The 18,880-nt window shown below is 42.7% G+C and overlaps 1 protein-coding gene across 1 annotated transcript in view; it reads right to left on the bottom strand.

The window, feature by feature from the left end:
* Positions 1–18,880, bottom strand: part of dpy19l3 (dpy-19 like C-mannosyltransferase 3) — a 51,741-nt gene that overhangs the window by 18,134 nt on the left and 14,727 nt on the right. The window contains exons 6-15 of the mRNA XM_076110265.1: positions 18,557–18,702; positions 13,786–13,909; positions 12,628–12,762; positions 12,228–12,359; positions 10,899–11,000; positions 10,592–10,665; positions 8,604–8,762; positions 7,506–7,634; positions 1,674–1,785; positions 139–195 (exon numbers count right to left, since the gene is read on the bottom strand). Coding sequence (XP_075966380.1) covers positions 139–195; positions 1,674–1,785; positions 7,506–7,634; positions 8,604–8,762; positions 10,592–10,665; positions 10,899–11,000; positions 12,228–12,359; positions 12,628–12,762; positions 13,786–13,909; positions 18,557–18,702 — 1,170 coding nt within the window. The remainder of the gene's footprint in view (positions 1–138; positions 196–1,673; positions 1,786–7,505; positions 7,635–8,603; positions 8,763–10,591; positions 10,666–10,898; positions 11,001–12,227; positions 12,360–12,627; positions 12,763–13,785; positions 13,910–18,556; positions 18,703–18,880) is intronic.

Genomic DNA, 18,880 nt, shown 5'->3' with positions numbered 1-18,880 from the left:
TTTTCTCCCGCAACTTCCATTTCAGGTTGCTTTTTTTCACTTTTCTCATGTCGTTGCGCAGAGCTTCTCACAAACGGCTCCGTAATGACACCAACTATACAGACGGTGAACACAACACAGGCAGAGGAAACGGCATACCTTGTAATACAGGCAACCGATCACCAACAGTGGGACGGCGTGTCTGACGAGCCTCAACTGCGAAACGAGGGAAAGAAAAACAGCAGTGACCAAATGAGAGCACACAATCGGGAAAAGTGAGAGTCAAACTGAGATATACCTCAAAATGAAGACGAGCACAGAATGAGATAACGGGGGGGGGGGGGGGGGGGGGTTAACAGACGGACAGGGCAGCATTGCGCACAAGTATCACATCTTATCTGAGCCAAATGCTGTTGCTGTCATGTTATGTTATGACCACACTGACACCTAGTGGCCTCACTGGCGACGTCGTCACCAGTCCAGAGCAGAGGCTGTGGAGTCGAATGCAACTCACTGGGCACCTCAAGTCATAGAAAGGGGAGATATGATGTCTCATTGCGGTGCTGTTAGAGGCCAGCAGCATGCTCATCGGAGACTGGTAATGGCTGTCACTGGAGCTTTGTGTCAAACCTCAATGCTTCCTGAGCACCGAAAATGTAATGTAATGTCAATTTAACGTCTGTTTGCTCAGATAAATAATAGCTTATTTGAAACTGAATTTGGTTTGGGCAAAGCTCTTGTCGTGCTGCTCTTGTTACCACACCAATGCTCTCAGGTGTTTGGTGTATTCCGTCACATAAGAGCACTGTTATATGTTTTATATATATATTATGAAACTAAGATAAAAGGTATTGATAGTGAAACACAGACCTTGTGTTTGTATAGAAACAAATGACCTGGGCATTTCAAAGTGGACAAGAGTAACACTGTGGACCTGCCCATGTATATACTATATATTCATTTTTACATGTAATAGGGTAAACATGATGAAATTGTGCGTAACACTTTAAAGCTGTATCAACCTTTTTTTTTGGAATAACATGAGCATTAATTAGGAGTCATGTTGGAGCTCAAAAGGGGCTGAAGGTAGAGCACATGGGGACTTGATGCAGGTGATGTTCTTCACTACCAGCTACATCTTCACATTACACACAACAATCTGATCTGTGACAAGCGCAGCTTTAAAAGCTGAATGTGTGTAACAGGGGTGTAATAGCTGCGATTCAGAAACGAAAAAAGCTCAAAACTACAACAATTACGACACAATTACCCGCTCCACCTGTTCCAACTTACACCCAAAAAAAAAAAAAAAAAAACACTTCAAAAAACAACACACGCACAAAAAAGTTTCAAATGTAAAATCAAACTGAATTGTGTTTCAGGAGAATGCATGACACCCTGAGTGTAAATCATACCTGCAAACTCATAAGAGGTGAAAAAGGTGACAAGCACGCGAACCCGAAACCCATTCGGGGGGTGCAGGGGAATGCTTCCCCGGGAGAATATTTATATAATATTTATATTCTACGGATCTACACGATTCACGTGGATGATATATTTCGATTCAAAACGGCGAATTTCGCCGAAAAGTGACAAGTTTGCAGGTAAATATAGCTTTCAAAGACATCAAAGGAAAAGAAAAGCAGTGCTGCAGATGTTTCGTAGCAGGAAGTGCAGCCGCTGTGAGCTCTCACCAGAACTTTGCTGTTGCAGCTGAGCGCGTTGAGAAGCAGAGTCCACAGCTCCTTCCCACACACACCGTAGGCCGCGACTGCACACATGTGGCCGGTCCATATATACTTCATCCTGGGTGGGAGACAGAGGCACTAACATCAAGCAGAGTAGACTGTTAAATAGTTGTTGCTTTTGAAACGTCTCACCTGGTTAAATTTCCACTTGCTATTTATGTGTTTCGTATCATTCTCCGTGATACAAGGACAGAAAGATTTCTATTTAAATGTGATGCTTGGACTTTAGGATGTTCCCTGGAGCCACTAGTAGGGAACATTACATTCAAACAAGACAACCAGACTGTCTTTAGTGTAGCGGACGACTTAGCGGAACGGTTCCAGGGCTGGTTAGACTTCATTTAGAGACTTTTTTAGATCTATGTTCTGATTCAAGGCACATGCATTACAGTTCTCAAACAAATGAGGGAACAATTGAGTGAGCAGCAGGGAGAAGACAAGAGGATGAAATGAGCTGAAACCTTGTTGACAGGAGCAGCGAGAGAGAGAGAGAGACAGAGACAGACAGAGAGAGAGAGAGACAGAGAGAGACAGACAGCGAGAGACAGAGAGAGAGAGAGAGATAGAGACAGAGACAGAGACAGAGAGAGAGACAGAGAGAGAGAGAGAGAGAGAGAGAGAGATAGAGACAGAGACAGAGACAGAGAGAGAGACAGAGAGAGAGAGAGAGAGAGAGAGAGGAGGCATGATGAAGTGCAGCCTCACAGAAATAAATCTCAGTGCCGTTTTTAATGCAAAGGAGCTGTCTGACAGGAACGAATGGCTTTCTCCTCTTTTGGCCTTTCGCTCTTCATCAGCATTTGAGGGAAAGTGCTGAAATCAAATGTGTCACTTTCTCCACCACCTGGCTGCCGCCGCATGAAAGGCTCTCGGATTGTTCTTCCCTTGCATGAATTCAATCAGTGCTTTAATTCCTGACTGTAACAGGGATGCATCGTATATATATGCATGTATGAAATGGGCAGTAAATCACAAGCCATTCCAAATCCTACCCGGCACACATGTACCACAAGAGCACAATGTGCATCAGCGACAGAGTGACCCAGCTACCTTCGACACAGCGCTCACAATCGTATTCAAATTAAGTTGTTAAGTGAAAGTTTGAAAACCTGCGTCCAAATATTCCCCTTTGCTTTTGGACGGAGTAATTGCAGGTTTCTTTTAATGCAGAGGGAACAGGAAGTGATGACTCCAATCGTAATCCCTGCAATTTTCTTTGACAGTCCTCACCAAAGAGCCAAAAGTTAAAGGCAATTAATACTTTCACAATAATGAATCACGCAGGTCGAGCACGGCGGCCTGTGTTTGCAGAATGCCGCTCAACCCAGGAGATGTACTGATGGTGCTGGCAACGCGGGGTTTGTGAGGCCCAAAGCAGTGAGGCGTGTAACACGCATCCAGAGAATTAAGAATGTGAAACTCTCCACTGGTTACTATAGAGAAATTCCACAACGTGTTATAGTTGCTCAAGCAGCACATAAGCCCTGGTAATAGAGTTTGTTTTTGTCATTTCTAATAAATAAAGCAAAAAGCAAAAACAAATTGATAGCTTTTGGAGGTCACATGGGATTACAGTGCCTTGGCCTTTTTCCTAGTATTTATTTTATTGTTACATACAATAGTCAAAATTGGTAAAGTGATGAAAAAGAAAAGAAAAGTGATGTGTGTGTGTGTGTGTATTCACCTCTTTTGCTATGAAGACCCTAAAAAAGATCTGGTGCTACCAATTACCTTCAGAAGTCACATCATTATTTAAATAAAGTGTCACGAAAATCTGTCATATGATCTATACGAATATGGCCCCACAACAAACGTGCCGAGAGAGGAAGCAATTCTCGAGACAAAGAGACCACAGACAACCCTGAAGGAGCTGGAAAGACAACACGTTGCCCCACAACCACACGCCTTTTGGCCAACCAGGTCCAAATGCAGGCGAATACTTTTACAAGGCTCTGAAACAAGGTTTGTCATTTGATCACAGAGTATGGTTGTGATGGACTCTACCAGGGGCCCACCTATAAAAGCAGCCATCTACAAGCAATCTTATATTATCAATAATTCATAATGCCCTTCAAGTAGCTGGAATATATGCCAGGCTTGTATACTGGCCTGTTGTCTTCTACAGTTAACCACAGGTTTTTGTAAAAATACAATTTGATCAATGATGATAGTAGACTACATCTTTGGGAAATTGTCAGATAGTAACTGAGTGATTGCGAAACATCATCATCAATAAATGACTGATATTCGTCAGTTCACACATTTAAAGGTTCTCTCTACTGAAGTCAGAGCATATCTATTAGCTCCACACAGCTATCGACATGGGCTAGAAGCTAACGGTGCTAACGGTGCTAACAGCGCAAACGACAGCAACAGTGTATATGAGAAGTTGACAAAGTCACCCATTGGTTTGTGGACGGAGGTGACAGAGAGACGGAAACACTGAATAAGACAATTTTAAGCAACAAAAAAGGTTGCAATTAACTTCCATGAACTGAAAACACACAAGGTTTTAAGTTGTAAGACATAAATACAGACAACTCCCTGACCGGACAACGCCTCAGTAGCGAATCACAAGGTAGCCCCGCCCTAAAGTATACTCTGCTTTATGGTCTATTTTACTCTAAATGGACCATAATGTACTAAATGAACATCATGCTGTATTGAAGAAGACTTGAAACTAGAGACTGAGACCATAAACTCATGTTTACAATGTTTACTGAGGGAATAAATCAAGAGAGAAGTAGAGTCATTTTCTCATAGACTTCTATACAATCAGACTTCTTTTTGCAACCGGAGGAGTCGCCCCCTGCTGGTCAGTAGAGAGAATGCAAGTTTAGGGTACTTTAGCATTGGCTTCACTTTACAGACCAGGAGGTTGCAGCATGACCAAAAATGCACTTGCATTTGTATATATAACTTCTAGGGAGAGTGACTTCATTCTCTGCTCAGGTAGACATTACTCTACTATGAACCGAGTGAAAAAGTGAGACATCTGTTGCTGTGGTGGAGGCCAAGATTGTTTGCTGGTCATAGTTCTGGTGTGACCAATACAAGCACATTTGTCACGAGCCAGCATGACACAGAGGCAGTGGAGGCTAGCCAGCTCAGAGAGCGGAAACATTCTGGGAATTCAAAACGAAGTGGCTGGTTATGAAAGTCGCCCGCAAGTATGATGTTTCTGTTCGATGGTGAGGCCGAGGCGGCAGCGCTGGAGTCAGGGCTCCGGAGTTTGGCTTCTATAACTGGGGCCTCAGAGGGAACCTGCCAATAGATGATGCAGTTAGGTGAACCAGAGGAATGGGCCACGGGGTTTGTGTGTGCCAACAAGAGAGAGAAGCAACATAGAACGGGAGAAGATTACGTGAGGTGAGGGGAATGAGGCCATTTGTTGAAAAGGAGCGACACACAAGGTGAAATATTGAACAGTACAGAGAAAGTGCCATGTAGAGTTTTTATTCTCTGCTTTTAAATACAGTTAAATAAACAGCATTTTTCATTTTGACCTCACAACTTTGCGTGGGAAGTGGCCTCGGCATCTTTCGATTCCCATTTTGCGTGTCGGTTTACAAATGATCTCGTGAGGGTGCTTCCCGCACAGCATCTCTTAGCATCCATAGAAAGTGTGTCGTAAAGAAGGAATAAAAGTTTTGTCGAGCTTTGGATTTGTCCACATGCAGAAGTAAGGTGCATGTGGCTGCAGGAAGAGACAATCTGCATCGAAGCCTCTGGAGTGTGGCGTCTATTTTTCTAGCATTTCCAAAGCCAAAAACACGAGAGCAAAAAGTGTAAAGAATGGATTAAACAGAGTGTTTATCTTTGCTCCACTGTAAGCTGCAAATAGCTTAGCATAGCTAACAGCATGTCTGGCTGAGTAGTTTACTTACTTAAATCTAAAGTCCACTGAGCACATCACTAACTAATTACATTAGTTTATGGGGTTACAGGTTACTATGTTATTTTATTTAGCCAGTTTAATGGTCTGCTTCCAAAGAAGGAGTGAGAGACGCTGCTCAGTGCTTGTTTCTTTTGTTTCTGTCGAGTTTGAATGAAGTGTGTTTTACTATGAGGCAATTAAGCTAGTCTCATTTCGGTGAAAGAGCGAAACTTCAATTCAGAAGGTGTACGGTTGTATTGATGTGTATGTTTTTCTTGTCTATTTATTAGACTAAAATAGCTGAGAGAGCTTGTTGAACGTAGTGACTTTGTCACCAAGCTGAAACTACAGGGGGCTCACACACACACACATCGTCACGAATATAACGGCAATTGTCAGACAATTTTAACATTATTGCCAAACTAGGAATGTCACGAGAACCGATGTGTCGGTACCCGGTTGATACCGAAATTCTGAAAACGTGATGGCCCTCGTTTCTCTTCAGAGCTGCAGGTACCGTTAATACTGGCCGGGGGGCTCGAGACTTAAATCTGAAAGGACGCAGTAAAGTCGTTATCGATGCCTGTCTTTTTCCTGATAACGCCACATTTTGAACAACAAATCTGTGTTGAAATCATGGAGGAAAGCTAGTTAGCGTTACCACCCAGTGGGCAGCACAGTCCTGCGGAGCTAACAGCTAACATTAACGGAGGTTACATTGAGTTTCATTATGATGTGTTCAAGCTCTATTCAGTAAAAAATAGTATTAGGTGAAGCTAAATTATGAATGTGCTCAAATGTAATCTTGTAAAATGTAGTTTTTGGCAAGAAACCTGAAAAAATCCCTGGCCATCAGGGGGCGACTCCTCTGGTTGAAAAAAGAAGTCAGATTGTATAGAAGTCTATGAGAAAATGACTCTACTTCTCACTTGATTTATTCCCTCAGTAAACATTGTAAACATGAGTTTATGGTCTCAATATATCTAGTTTCAAGTCTTCTTAAATACATCATGATGTTCATTTAGTAAATTATGGTCCATTTAGAGTCAAATAGACCATAAAGCAGGGTGTGTTGTGATTGACAGGTCGCTATCAGAGTCGTATACGGCGTCTCTCCTCCACAGTCCAAATATGGTCACTTCTGTTCACTGGTTGCATTAAAACAAGATGGCGACGGCCAAAATGCTAAACTCAAGGCTTCAAAACAGCAGTCCACAAACTAATGGGTAAAGTCACGAAGACTACGTCCACTTCTTATATACACAGTGTATGATTATAACATTTTTAACTTCCTAACACTAGCTTTACATGCTATTGTTTTGTTTTAGTTTTTTACATGTAAGCTTAGCAGTCAAACAGTGTTTTGCTGGAACGAATAAAGTCTGGTCTTACATTGTTTCTTGCAATACAAGACAAATGCTGTTTCGTTATTGCCATGTCTTCCCCTGGCAACTTTTTGTCTGAGAAGCTGGGCTTTAGCCTCAGTCCAGCCATCATTAAAACCCCTTTCACAAGATTGTCCCTTCAAAACAAGTCAGACCAAGGGGGACGGGGCTTAGCAAGCGGTCTGTTGCATTCTGGTGTTGCCTTGTGTAGTACAAATTAACTACGAAACACGTACAGCTGTTCAGCAGTAACTCGCTGTTCAGACAGGCAGTGTGTGCCGGGCATAAGCCGCCGTGGGATGGTGCTCGGAGCGGGGGGCTGATCAAGGCTAAAGTGGACCACTCAGACACTTGGTGAAAAGCATTTGAGAGGCACTTTCCGGGATTCCAAGCAGCAGAGAGGAAAAGTACATTTGAAGAGTCCCCGTCTGGGAATCAAACCGCTGCGGCTACTTAGGAATGTGTGTGAATCTCAGATAACTGCGTGTACACAATCCTGCAATTACATGAGCTCACCTCATAGTGCTGAAAGCCAGGAGGCCGTAGAACAGGGTATGCAACAGATTGTAGGCCACATCTGGACGAAAGGCCGCCGCTCGCGCCTCTCCGCCTCCTTTCCTCTCCTCGGCTGAACCTCCTTTAGGTCTGCAAACAGAAAACAAAACAAAAAAGGGCAGCGAGACAAAAGACAGCAGTGATACATAAAACATTAGAGCCAGATGGAGGGTAGGTGGGTGGAATTATTCAGATTATTCAGATTTCAGTAGCTGTTCTTCAGATTGCATTAGCCGCTTACGCACAAGCGGACACGCAGTGATGCACACCCACGAGCGTTTGTGTCTGCGGGAGTCAGCACACAGACAAACAGTGGAAAAAAAGGCCCGAGGGCAGCGGTGTCACTCCCACGATTTGGCCTCCCGCACCGAATCAGACGGACAGCGGCTCTCATTTGAATGCAAATCCAATCTGAAGCTCTTGCTTCTACGTGAGGTGGGGTAAACTGGATTAAATGAATCCCCCGAATTGGCAAACAGCCCTGTGTTCTACGAGGTTAGTATTCCAGCCCTCTAACGGGCAGAGGGCGAGTTGATATGCTAATGTCATTAGCTCAGCGCGGGCCCTCACCTTGCACCGCAGGCAAATGGAGCTGGTAGAATTTTTTTTTTCCGGAGCTCAATGCAACGCCGCCATTTCTGAATCTGCAGCATTGTCCGGCGGAGACTTGGGGCTGGTGACTACCACTGAGACTGGGATTCTGCCTCCGATTGTTAATGTTGTGTTTGAGGGAATTTGAACAAACTGCATGTTAGTTCATATTAATTATAGATTTTTTTATTTATTTTTTAAATCTTGTCACTCAAATTAAAATGAGGTCAAAGGGAGATGGTTGAGAAGTATTAACATAATATTATTTACATAATATTTCCCAATAATAAGTCAAATATGCATATATTTACATGCCACCTGATAATAACCCTTAATAGAGCGGAGGTTGAGAGAAAACGTGTACACCATGTGTGTTACCGTGTATCTCCTCCGACACAGAGCTGCCAAATGCCACCTTCCATGTGATGGAAAAAAGTTGCTTCCACGTTACACCCCCCCCTCACCCACCTGAGGTTCTGCAGTGCAGCCGCTGCCAGCATGGTGCTGAGCAGCAGCAGTGTGAGGGCGTAGGGATACAGCAGCAGGGTGCCGGCCAGGCGCTCCAGTGTGTCGAGGGGCAGCAGGCCGAAAGCCTCCTCGCACAGATACAGACTGGCATCGAAATCCCTGCAGGAGGTGGGGGGGGAGACGACACAAATGGGAGGAATAGAGAGAGAAAGGGGAAGATGGAAACAAAAGAAGTGAGGTTTGTGATTAAAACTTCTGATGCTTAACATTCACTGCTGAGGTGACCCAGCAGAGTTGGGTCTATTTAAGGTTTTGTCGGTCCGGTGTACGAGCTAAAACCCGGTGGATTTAATGCATACTGGCTGAATCAGCATTTGTCATTATGACACGTTCTGGCGAGTTAGAAATTAGCCTACATACGCAACCTGTGCCGACGGCGTCACGGGGTACAAATCTAGCTTGTGTCACATCAGTAATGAGCAATATCACGACGTGATTAACATAACATTATGTTTGTTTATGAACAGACTGACGGAACTAGTAGCGCCTCACTAAAAAAATATAAATTGACTGACTTGTTATTCATAATTAAAATAATAAATCGTACACAACTCGTAAACAACTTGGTAGGAAATCTTTTAAATTAACAGCAATTACAAATCAAGTGTAAAGCTTTTTAATGCAGCAACAAATTCAAAACTTGCACAGTAATTCAAATTGCGGTGTTTAATGTATAGTATAAAAACAGACTTCATTGAACAGATCGGCCCCGTTGTTACTGACACCTGATCCAGCTTTTTGAGTCAGTATTGGCCCCATAGCCGATATCAGTGCATCCCAGCAACTTATGTGGGTTTGGTATTTAGGGAAGCCTCCCAACATTCACCGGATATAGTAATGTAAAGTCATGTAAATACATGTAGTGGAGTAAAACTAATGTAGAGCAGTAGAAGAAGAAGTAGAAGTGCCTCGAAATTGTAAATGCACCCAGTAACTAGTTCATATATGATTTTCACAAGACGTCTTTGTCATGATCCAGCTAACTGCATGTTTGGCCTCAGGGTTTGTTGCTCTGACAACAACACCAGACCATGAAGCGCTGAAGAGTACCGGCTTTGTCCATCATCCACAATCAAATCAAGATACGTTATCTATCCGTGTATGAAGAACAGCGGAGCCCAGTTCTACAAACCAACTGGAGACAGCGATTAAAAAAAACAACCTTTGTGAGCTGAAGAGAAGTGTATTGTTACTGACGTGTTTCTTTCACAATGAAACACAAAAGCATACTTTTATATAGCAGGCGTTTTCTAAAGAAACTGCGTCTACTATCTCAAGAAAGCATGAATGCATAGTCTACCTTTTTTTTGTATTGTTGGGTTGTTATATTTTACAGCATTCATTTTCCGCATTACATCGGCAACGCTGCTCCTGGTTAAACAAGCCGTGCTCTAATTGATCTGAGAATTGAGATATTGCAAAACTCAAGGCGCAGAAAAAAAAAAAAAAAAAGGTCAGAGGAGTGAAATCAGTGTTGGCGAGGCGGAGCCGGAGAGAGCGTGGAGGGAGTGCTGCATGTTCCCAGCCTCCTGAATAATTGAGGGGGGGGGGGGGGTTGTGAGCCGTGTTATCTCCCACCACAGAGCAGCTATCAAGTGGCTGAGCAGCTCAACATACACACACACACACACGGTATCTGATCGGTGGGAGGCCTGGTGGCGTTACATCGACATCTATTATTCGCACACACTTCACACTCCGGGTGCTACAATACTAGTGCTCAGTGAGTAATACAGTCGAGCTGCATCGAGTCAAGAGGTGCGTGAGCTCAGGCTGTGCAGACTCTGCTGCGCGTGTGTGAGCACGCCTTAGTGGCAAAGTACAGATTAACGAGAGGAAAGCGTGGCGCAAGAGCGCGTCAGTCTGTTCTGTGTGTGTGTGTGTGTGTGTACACTGCGCGTATGCATCCAGGCAGTGTGCGTTCATACCTTGTCGGCCCCAAGGCGAGCTTTGACTTGATGAATTTAAAGATGTGTTCGTCTGATCTGAGCTGAAGAGCTTTCTGTAAACACAAATACACACACACACACACACACACACACACACACACACACACACACACACACACACACACACACACACACACACACACACACACACACACACACACACACACACACACACACACACACACACACACACACACAGATAAGGTCATCTTGTCAAGGCTAAAGATCAACATGCTGAGATGTATAAGTAAATATGGGGAGGAGGGAGGTATGACAGGAGGAGCACCTTGGCCAGGTAGTTGATGGTGAAGGTGAGGAGGAGAACCATGGTGCTGTGGAGGAGCAGTTTGGCCAGACGAAGCAGCGGGCTTCCCGTCTTCAGACCGGGCTGCAACAAGAGATTAGTCAATGCTAGGCTGTCACAATTATCCAAAAACACGATTCCATTTGTCTTTTGATTTAAATATTTGTTCCCAGTACTGACAGCTATACCATTATTAGACCACGGAGTATTGATTTGTAAAGATCAACAGTCAACTGTTGTTACATTTTAAAAAGATGGTAAATGGACTTGTACTTGTACAGCGCTTTTCTAGTCTTCCGACCACTCAAAGAGCTTTAACACTACATGTAATCATTCACCCATTCATACACTGATGACAGGGGCTACCATGCAAGGTGTCACCTGCTCATCAGGACTATCTAACATTCACACACCGCAGGCACAGTGACAGGAGCAACTTGGGGTTGAGTGTCTCGCCCAAGGACACATCGACGAGTGTAGCACACTAAGGTCATGTGATATAAAAATAACTTCTTTCACCAGTCAGTTAGGAGCGAGCTGGAGAACGCGAAAGCAAAAAGAAGGGCCACTAGTGGCCTTTAGATTGCAGGAGGGCACAAAATGGTGTTTGGCCGAGCGCAAAGCGCCAGCTTGCACATTAACCAGACGGCAGCCAAAAGTTTCATTGCGGCCATTAATATTAATTAGCTAGAGCTGATATCATTTACCATCGAAGGAGTTTTTCATTTAACCAGTGAAGGCTTGAAAACAAAAAAAAGGAATGTTGGAAATGAAGAGTTGATACACTGCAGACTTTTTTTTCATAACATGAATTTTTAATGTCGTTCCGAGCCAAAAGCTAAAGTCCAAATGAAGTCACGAGTCGTCCAAGTCCTATGACTCGAGTCCACGCCTCTAAACCATGTAGGAATGGCTAAATGAAACCTTTCACAATAAGAGCATGTGTTACTATGTAGAAATTATCTAAAGCCAGAAATCTTTCCCAACCTCCCTCCATCTGTCTCTCCTTCCCACTTTCAGCCTGTCACAGTAAATGTTTCTGTAATTGTTGCTGTGATACGATCTGATTGAACTAAATTGCATTCACACCCGACAGGAAAATGTGTCTCCGGCATACAAATTGGAATTATCTTCTACAAAAAACTGCAGTGCGGGATTCTCCGCGCCGCGCGGGTTAATCTTCCATCTGTGTTTTGCGAACGAGCTACAACAACTGTCTGGATACTTGTCTGTGCGACTTTGACAATCGTGATTCTCTGTGTTCCCAATTCCTGCCTTTTACTTGTATTCCACACACACACACTCACTAACCTGGCAGTGTCTGATGAAGAGTGCGGCTACGATGAAGCTCAGGACCAGCGATCCCAGTATCATGGAGTTACAGAACTGGAGGAGCCACACGCTCAGCAGACTGCACACTTGAACAAGGTACATAGTGGTCACCTAGAGGAACGCACACACACACACACATACAGTGAAGTGAGACTCAAGCCAGTATCCAGCAATGTGTGCTTCCATAATAGTGTATAAATACCTGCAAAAATACTAACAACTCTTTTACAGTTACATGACTAAAGCTTCCAGAAGCTAAATAAAACATTGTAAGACTCTTTGTTTCTTTTAGACGGACCATTTTCAGTCAGCTGAATGGCGCCATTTTAGAGATATCTTATAATATATCATAAGTGCCTGGTCCTTGTCGGAGCCATACCTGTGTGGTTGTCAGGAAATCACCACAGTCCAGGGTGTATATGATGAGCGCCTGGACGAGCAGGATGAACTGGTTGAACTGCCACGTCAGACAGAAGCAGAACGTCGTCACATACATCAACCACACCATCACCTTCTGAGGAGGGAAACACACACACACACACACACACACACACACACTGGGGTTAGACATGTAAACTGGTGTAGGTTGATTACTGTAAATGGGTTAGCAGTGAGGATGGGATGATATCGGATTTCATTGCATATCGGGATAAATACCGTTTGAAGAGATAAGTTGAGAGTGGTATATCGTGAATATCGTCACAATATCGTGACTTGGAAAAAGCCACCTTGCTCGCTATGGTAGACAAGTGAAAAATAGAGCCTGATTTTTGTTTTTTAATCTATATTTCTATATCATGTAAGAAAAAACATGTTTTCTTTAAACAATCACCAAAACTACAGCCAGTAACTGTAAAAACTGTAATAATAATAATCCTCAGATTGTCCACATCATGTGTTTTTTAACGCTTCGGTCAGAAAAAGCAACCAAAACTAAGCTTAAAACTGTGATATTTCATCAAAAACGTTTTAATCTACAATCTCGCTCTGAATAAACCAGATTCTGTAACAAACTAATTCTGAGCTCCTCAGCGCAACTAGGAAGCCATGATTGATTCATCTGAGACCAACAAAACATCTGTGAAACTTTGACGGAACTGCAGGCTGATGAACACAGAGCTTTACAGAGGAGATACAGGAGAGGCTGTAAAAATGTGAACAGCTCAATATATATTATATTTTAAATATTTTTCATTGTATGGATATATAGATTCCATTGTTTGCCATTTTTTGTAAAATAAATTATCAAAAAAATTCAACTTGCGATTTCTTCTTTTATACAATTGATGGCACAGTACTGTGTACTGTTGTACAGCACAAAAGACATGTTTTGAGTTCTCTACTTCTAGCCATGTTAAGAAAAGTTTCTTTCTTAACTAAATGTGAGATGAAGCGATTCATGTTTTAGTGTCAGTGTCAGAGTTTTAAGCATATTTTGATGATTATCGGAATAACGTTGTGAATCCCATGTCTAGTTGAGTGTGCCGACATGAAGCCTGTCGTGTGGGGGTTTTTTTCTTCTTTTTTTTGTGCGTACCTGCTGCAAGGCAGTGAGTTGAGGCCTGAGGTAACAGGTGATGGCGGTGACCTGCAGCGCTAGGAAGGGCAGAGACCAGTTCTCTCTGAGGGAGATGGTGAACTCTACACGAGTGGTATCGACCCTGATGGGAGGGAGAGAGGAAGAGAGAGAGGGAGGGATGGATGGAAATCAATTGTTTTAAATGATGCAACATCAAAACTCCCAATTGAACAAGGTGAGACGTACTGCGCTGTTTGCAACTCCCTGTGCTTTGTGTGCTGATGGAGCTAAACAACCAGAGGAGTTTGTTAAAATAACGTGGACTGGCTGGTCTGAGGAGGACCCGAGTCTCCTCGGGAAGAACAGTCTGCTCGGTCCCTTGGGACTTTTTATTGAAGATGATAGTGTCCCCCGCATTCTGTGGAAATGTTGGGACGTGGAGAGATGGAGGGTGGGCCGTCCTCTGGAGTTTGGCTTTTTTTGTTATAACAAGGTTCCAGTGAGTTTCAAGTGAAGTACCAGTATGTTTCAAACTGTTTCTTTTGCACCATAGCAGCTCTTCGTGTAAATTATATGTTGTAAGTTGTAAAAGGTTCAATGTTTTAGGTGATACACTTGTTCCTTTTCTTTGTGTTAGTTAAAGTTAGATGGGAATGTTCATACCGCTCTCATGTCTGACTGAAAACAGGGGTAAGCAGCAAACGTGGATCCGTCCCAAAATAACAACATGTGACTGGCAGCGTCTTCTACACTGACTGATAAACACATCAGCTCATCTGCTCCGTGCACAAACAAATGACAAAAAATGACAACTTGTGATTTTACAGGGGGGTGAAGGCTAAACATGTTGAAACATGTCTCTTTTGACTAAGAAAACTTGCCCATTCCCAGTTTGAAAGCCTTGTTTCTGTCCATGAGACGGATCAAGTCCCCACCACGCTCTTACTCCACGCACGGCAAAATAAAAGCTTGAACAGGTGTTGTCACCAATAACTATGGCAATGCATTCATGGCCAACTGTGAGCAGTTTAGGGGGATTTTGTTTTGGAGCAATTTATTTTATTTTCCACTCAACCCTGCAAGACAATAATCCTCTATAAAAAAACACATCTTTACATTCACACCTGACATAAGAGCACTAGAATATATTAAATGACCTCATTCACAGAAGTGTGCTGCTGAAGTGGTTCATTAAACTCTTGTATTTTCCTTGCTTGGAAGAAATCATGATTCAACGGGACCTTTACTGTACGGCTGTCTTAATGACCACCTTGTGAATGCTTGAATCTGTTCATTTCACTGCTCTTGTAATCTATCTATCTATCTATCTATCTATCTATCTATCGAGAGAGATTAATGCATAAGACTTAAGGCTTTTACACTCGGGGGGGCCTGACGAGTACATGAAAGGAAGAACTATTCATACCGGCAGCGATGCAAATTTGCAACAGTTGCAGCACTTTTTCAATAAAAGGTTTGAATGGATTTACAAACTTCCAGCGTCTAACAGTCTGTCTGAGGGAAATTGTTGTATAGATTAAGCTACTGTATTATAGTGAGTGAATTTGAGTTGCCTCTACTAAACAGTTATGCAGTGTATAAGTCTAGGGCTTTTATTGTGAAAGGTAAGAGCGGCAGGAAGGTTGAAAGGAGTAATACATTTTGCCAGCTTGGTTCGGACTACGGAGCCTCCCTGTTGTTGTACACTAAAGAGAATACTTTTGAGTACGTCAGTTTCACACAACGTAATTGTGTGATGCCTTTATTAGCGGTGCCAAAGCTCAGAAAAATCAACCTCGTTCTGAAAAAAATGACATCTCCTTTTCGTCGCATAATATTCCCGTTCTGTGTGAAAGCACTATTGGCAAAAATAGACTTACACTGACTGAGAAAAAGCAATCACGGCTTAAGTTTTCTATCCAGAATCTGAGACATTTAGATGATTTGGTGACACGTGAATTCTAGTTACATTACATTACTATACAGGGGAGAAGGTCAAAACACAGTCCTCCATGGAAGTACATAATGTGATCCAATTAACAATCAAAGCGTACAAGAGAAGAAATAAATGTCAGCATGATATCAAGGGCTGATTACTAACGATAAACACTCAAGTAAATAGAATGAAGAAGTGAGCAGTTACAAAGCACATGAGTCATATATGTTGGATAAAGAGTGGATCATTCGATGTAGATCGCTCACGTACTGGAAATGTCAGAAACAGGGATGTAAAAGTGTGTAATGGGAAATTATGTTATAGTATCATGTGAATAGTTTTAAAGAATGTAAGTACTAAAAGTGCAGACACAGAACAGTAGTTCTGTAGATTTAATTAGTTTAGTATCCAGGTGTCTTGTTATCTGTTATCTTGTACACTGTTTCTTTGTTGGTAAGACGGAGACACAGAGAGACCTTGACTAACAGACATCCTTTGTCTGAAATACTTTTTCTCCCCTTTTACGCATTATCTGAAGTTGTAAAGGCGTGAACTTTTGTATGCATAAATGATGTTGAATATTGCACTTCGAAGAAGGTTTCACGCAGTCTACTGAATACGTGGCTGTTGTGCTTTCTTCCCTCTTGCGCAAGAGAATAAACGGAAAAAGACAACTTTGAATCTTCTGATGACTTCATTATTGATTTGAGAACACAAACTCTCTCCTCCCGATTAACCTAGAAATTTTCTACCACAAGTGTCACCACAAATACTACAGGACATCCCTATTAGCTGTTATATGCTAAAATACTACGAATAGCAATTAATTATGAGGAATGGGGTAAACCTAGCTCCTCAGACAGGACTAACAGCTAATGACTGATGAAGATACATCGTGAGATTTAAAGATACACAACAGGAATCAAAGCGGGGGGGATCTGAGATTATTCACACAAATGTCGACAACAACAGGAGTGCATGAATGCTTTAGAACGTATTTTTTTCTTTAATTGATATTGTTTAAAGATGTCCTGTGGAGTGTTCTTTTAAACAAAGACTGTTTACGTTCACTGTTGCTCCACAAAACACATTGTGAGTGTCGTTGAGGCCTAACAAACATGTTGAATGCATTTACTTCCACATAAAACATCTGCAAAGACAATATTTCCTGAAAAAGTTTGAAAACTGCATTGTTTCCACCCACGGTCACTTGTTTACAGTACTCTTCTTCACCACAGAAATCTAGTCAGCTGAGCAAGAAGATGGCTGAAGCGACTTCACTGTGAAACTACTCAGGCTCTTTTTAACCCCCTTTACATACAACTCCTTGGACTCAACTACCCACAACTCTAGACATTTACCAGGCATATTAAAAAGATGTGCCATATAAAATAGTAATATAAAATAGCTCATTTTAGACAGTACAATTTGCAACCAATGTAGCAATGAAGCATGGTGGAATTGCAATTTCCTGGCCCGTCACATGATGCCATTGGGCCCAAAAAGACTCTTTCCCCATAGACTTACATTGGGAAAGAGATGTCTGTTAATCAGCTTCCCAATATGATCACTTGAATAGCCTTGATTTAAGTCATTAGGTTCTAAAAGTTGTAGAATGCTCTAATAGCCAAGTTCACAGTTATTTTCCTTCCTCCGTTTATGTAAATGAGAACGAGGCAGGACCGAGGCGGGGTCAAAGGAAACATTAGTGCGCTTGCTCTATGGGCCCCATGCATGTGGAAGAGTTCATGAGCCACGGAGCAAGTTTCATAGGAATGAGCGGGGCGCCGCCTCCGACACTGTATCCAGCTCTCTTCATACGTCCATACGTCCGCTGGTTAGCTTGCTAATTCCATGCTTCCCTAAGCGACAAGAGAGTGTGGGTGAAGTTATTAAATTTGACTCATTTGACTCTGTGCTTTGAAACGTTACTACTCCGTGGCTCATTTTTGTGCAAGACCTCACCTTAGAGAGTCCACCACTTGCCACAAGTCGGGTTTAGTTAATATGGAAGTTAGCCCACTACAACGGTCTCAAGTTGACTTGAACGGGAACATCTGCTCTATTCTATTTCTATGCTCCAAAACATCATTGAATGCAGTGATTTATTTTCTTAATTTCATTTCTGCACATCATGTCGGTCTAAAGCAAACACGCCCTGGACAGGAAATCCCGACAGTATCGCCTCTGTTTTATACTTGTTAAATACAAAATTTGACGACTCAGTTTTGTATTCAGGTGTCCGTTTACTGCACGAGACAATTGATAGAGCTGCCCCTCAACTGTTGAGGAGCTTTGTTCAGCTCGGCTCTGAGCACATAAGCAGAGCTTCGAGGTCTGCCTCCAGGGGAGATGGTAACGTCCCTAAACGTGGCTCTACCTTCGCACAATGTGCTTTATCTTTTAAAGCCACTAAAGAACGGAACAAGCTCCCCGTCGATATCAAAGAACTGCACACATTTTCCACCGAGGTTAAAAAATGGATTTTAAGCAACCAGTCTGTCATTTTGACGACCTGATTCTATAACTTGGTGCGACTTATGTATATTTTGACACTTGTATTCTGTTTTGTGTTTGTTCCATTGAAGTGTGTTTGTGTGTTGGCATAAATAGGTAGTTGGTCCATTGAATGTATTTTTGTACATGCTCCCTGATGTAAATAAATGTAATAAACTAAAATACCAAAAGGTAAGCATCCAATTCATAGACACACAAACATGGTTAAAATGTAAGGGCTATTTTTACTCTGTTTTTTTTAAGCGCTCCTGTCACAAAATGAGTTGCGGGGATTTGCTGTGATAATGCTGTGATAAAAAGCGGTTTACACATGAATGCACAGGGCCTATTACCCACCTGTTGAGGATGTACCAGACCCCCGTGAGCGTGCCGGCCAGCCAGGAACCCGACAGCAGCCACGCTGTGAGGTACAGAGCGATCACGTACACCGCTTGGAGCGAGAACACTGTGTAGATGTAGAAATACACCGGCTCCAGATAAGACTGGACCCCCCACACACACACACACACACAGAGAAAGCATTAGTTCATTAGGCGCTGTAAATGGACAGAGTTGACTGCAGTGACTGCGATCAGACTCGGGCACTGAGGAACGTTGTGGCCTTTTCAAAGTTTGGTCCAATATTTCCCTCGCTGGCATTCTTGTCGCGGCGACATCTCC

The sequence above is a fragment of the Anarhichas minor genome, unplaced genomic scaffold, assembly GCF_050575085.1.
Source record: "Anarhichas minor isolate MPS153535 unplaced genomic scaffold, ASM5057508v1 ptg000042l, whole genome shotgun sequence".
Lineage (NCBI taxonomy): Eukaryota > Metazoa > Chordata > Actinopteri > Perciformes > Anarhichadidae > Anarhichas > Anarhichas minor.
Note: the sequence above shows the minus strand (reverse complement) of the source record. Positions and strands in the feature narration are given on the sequence as shown.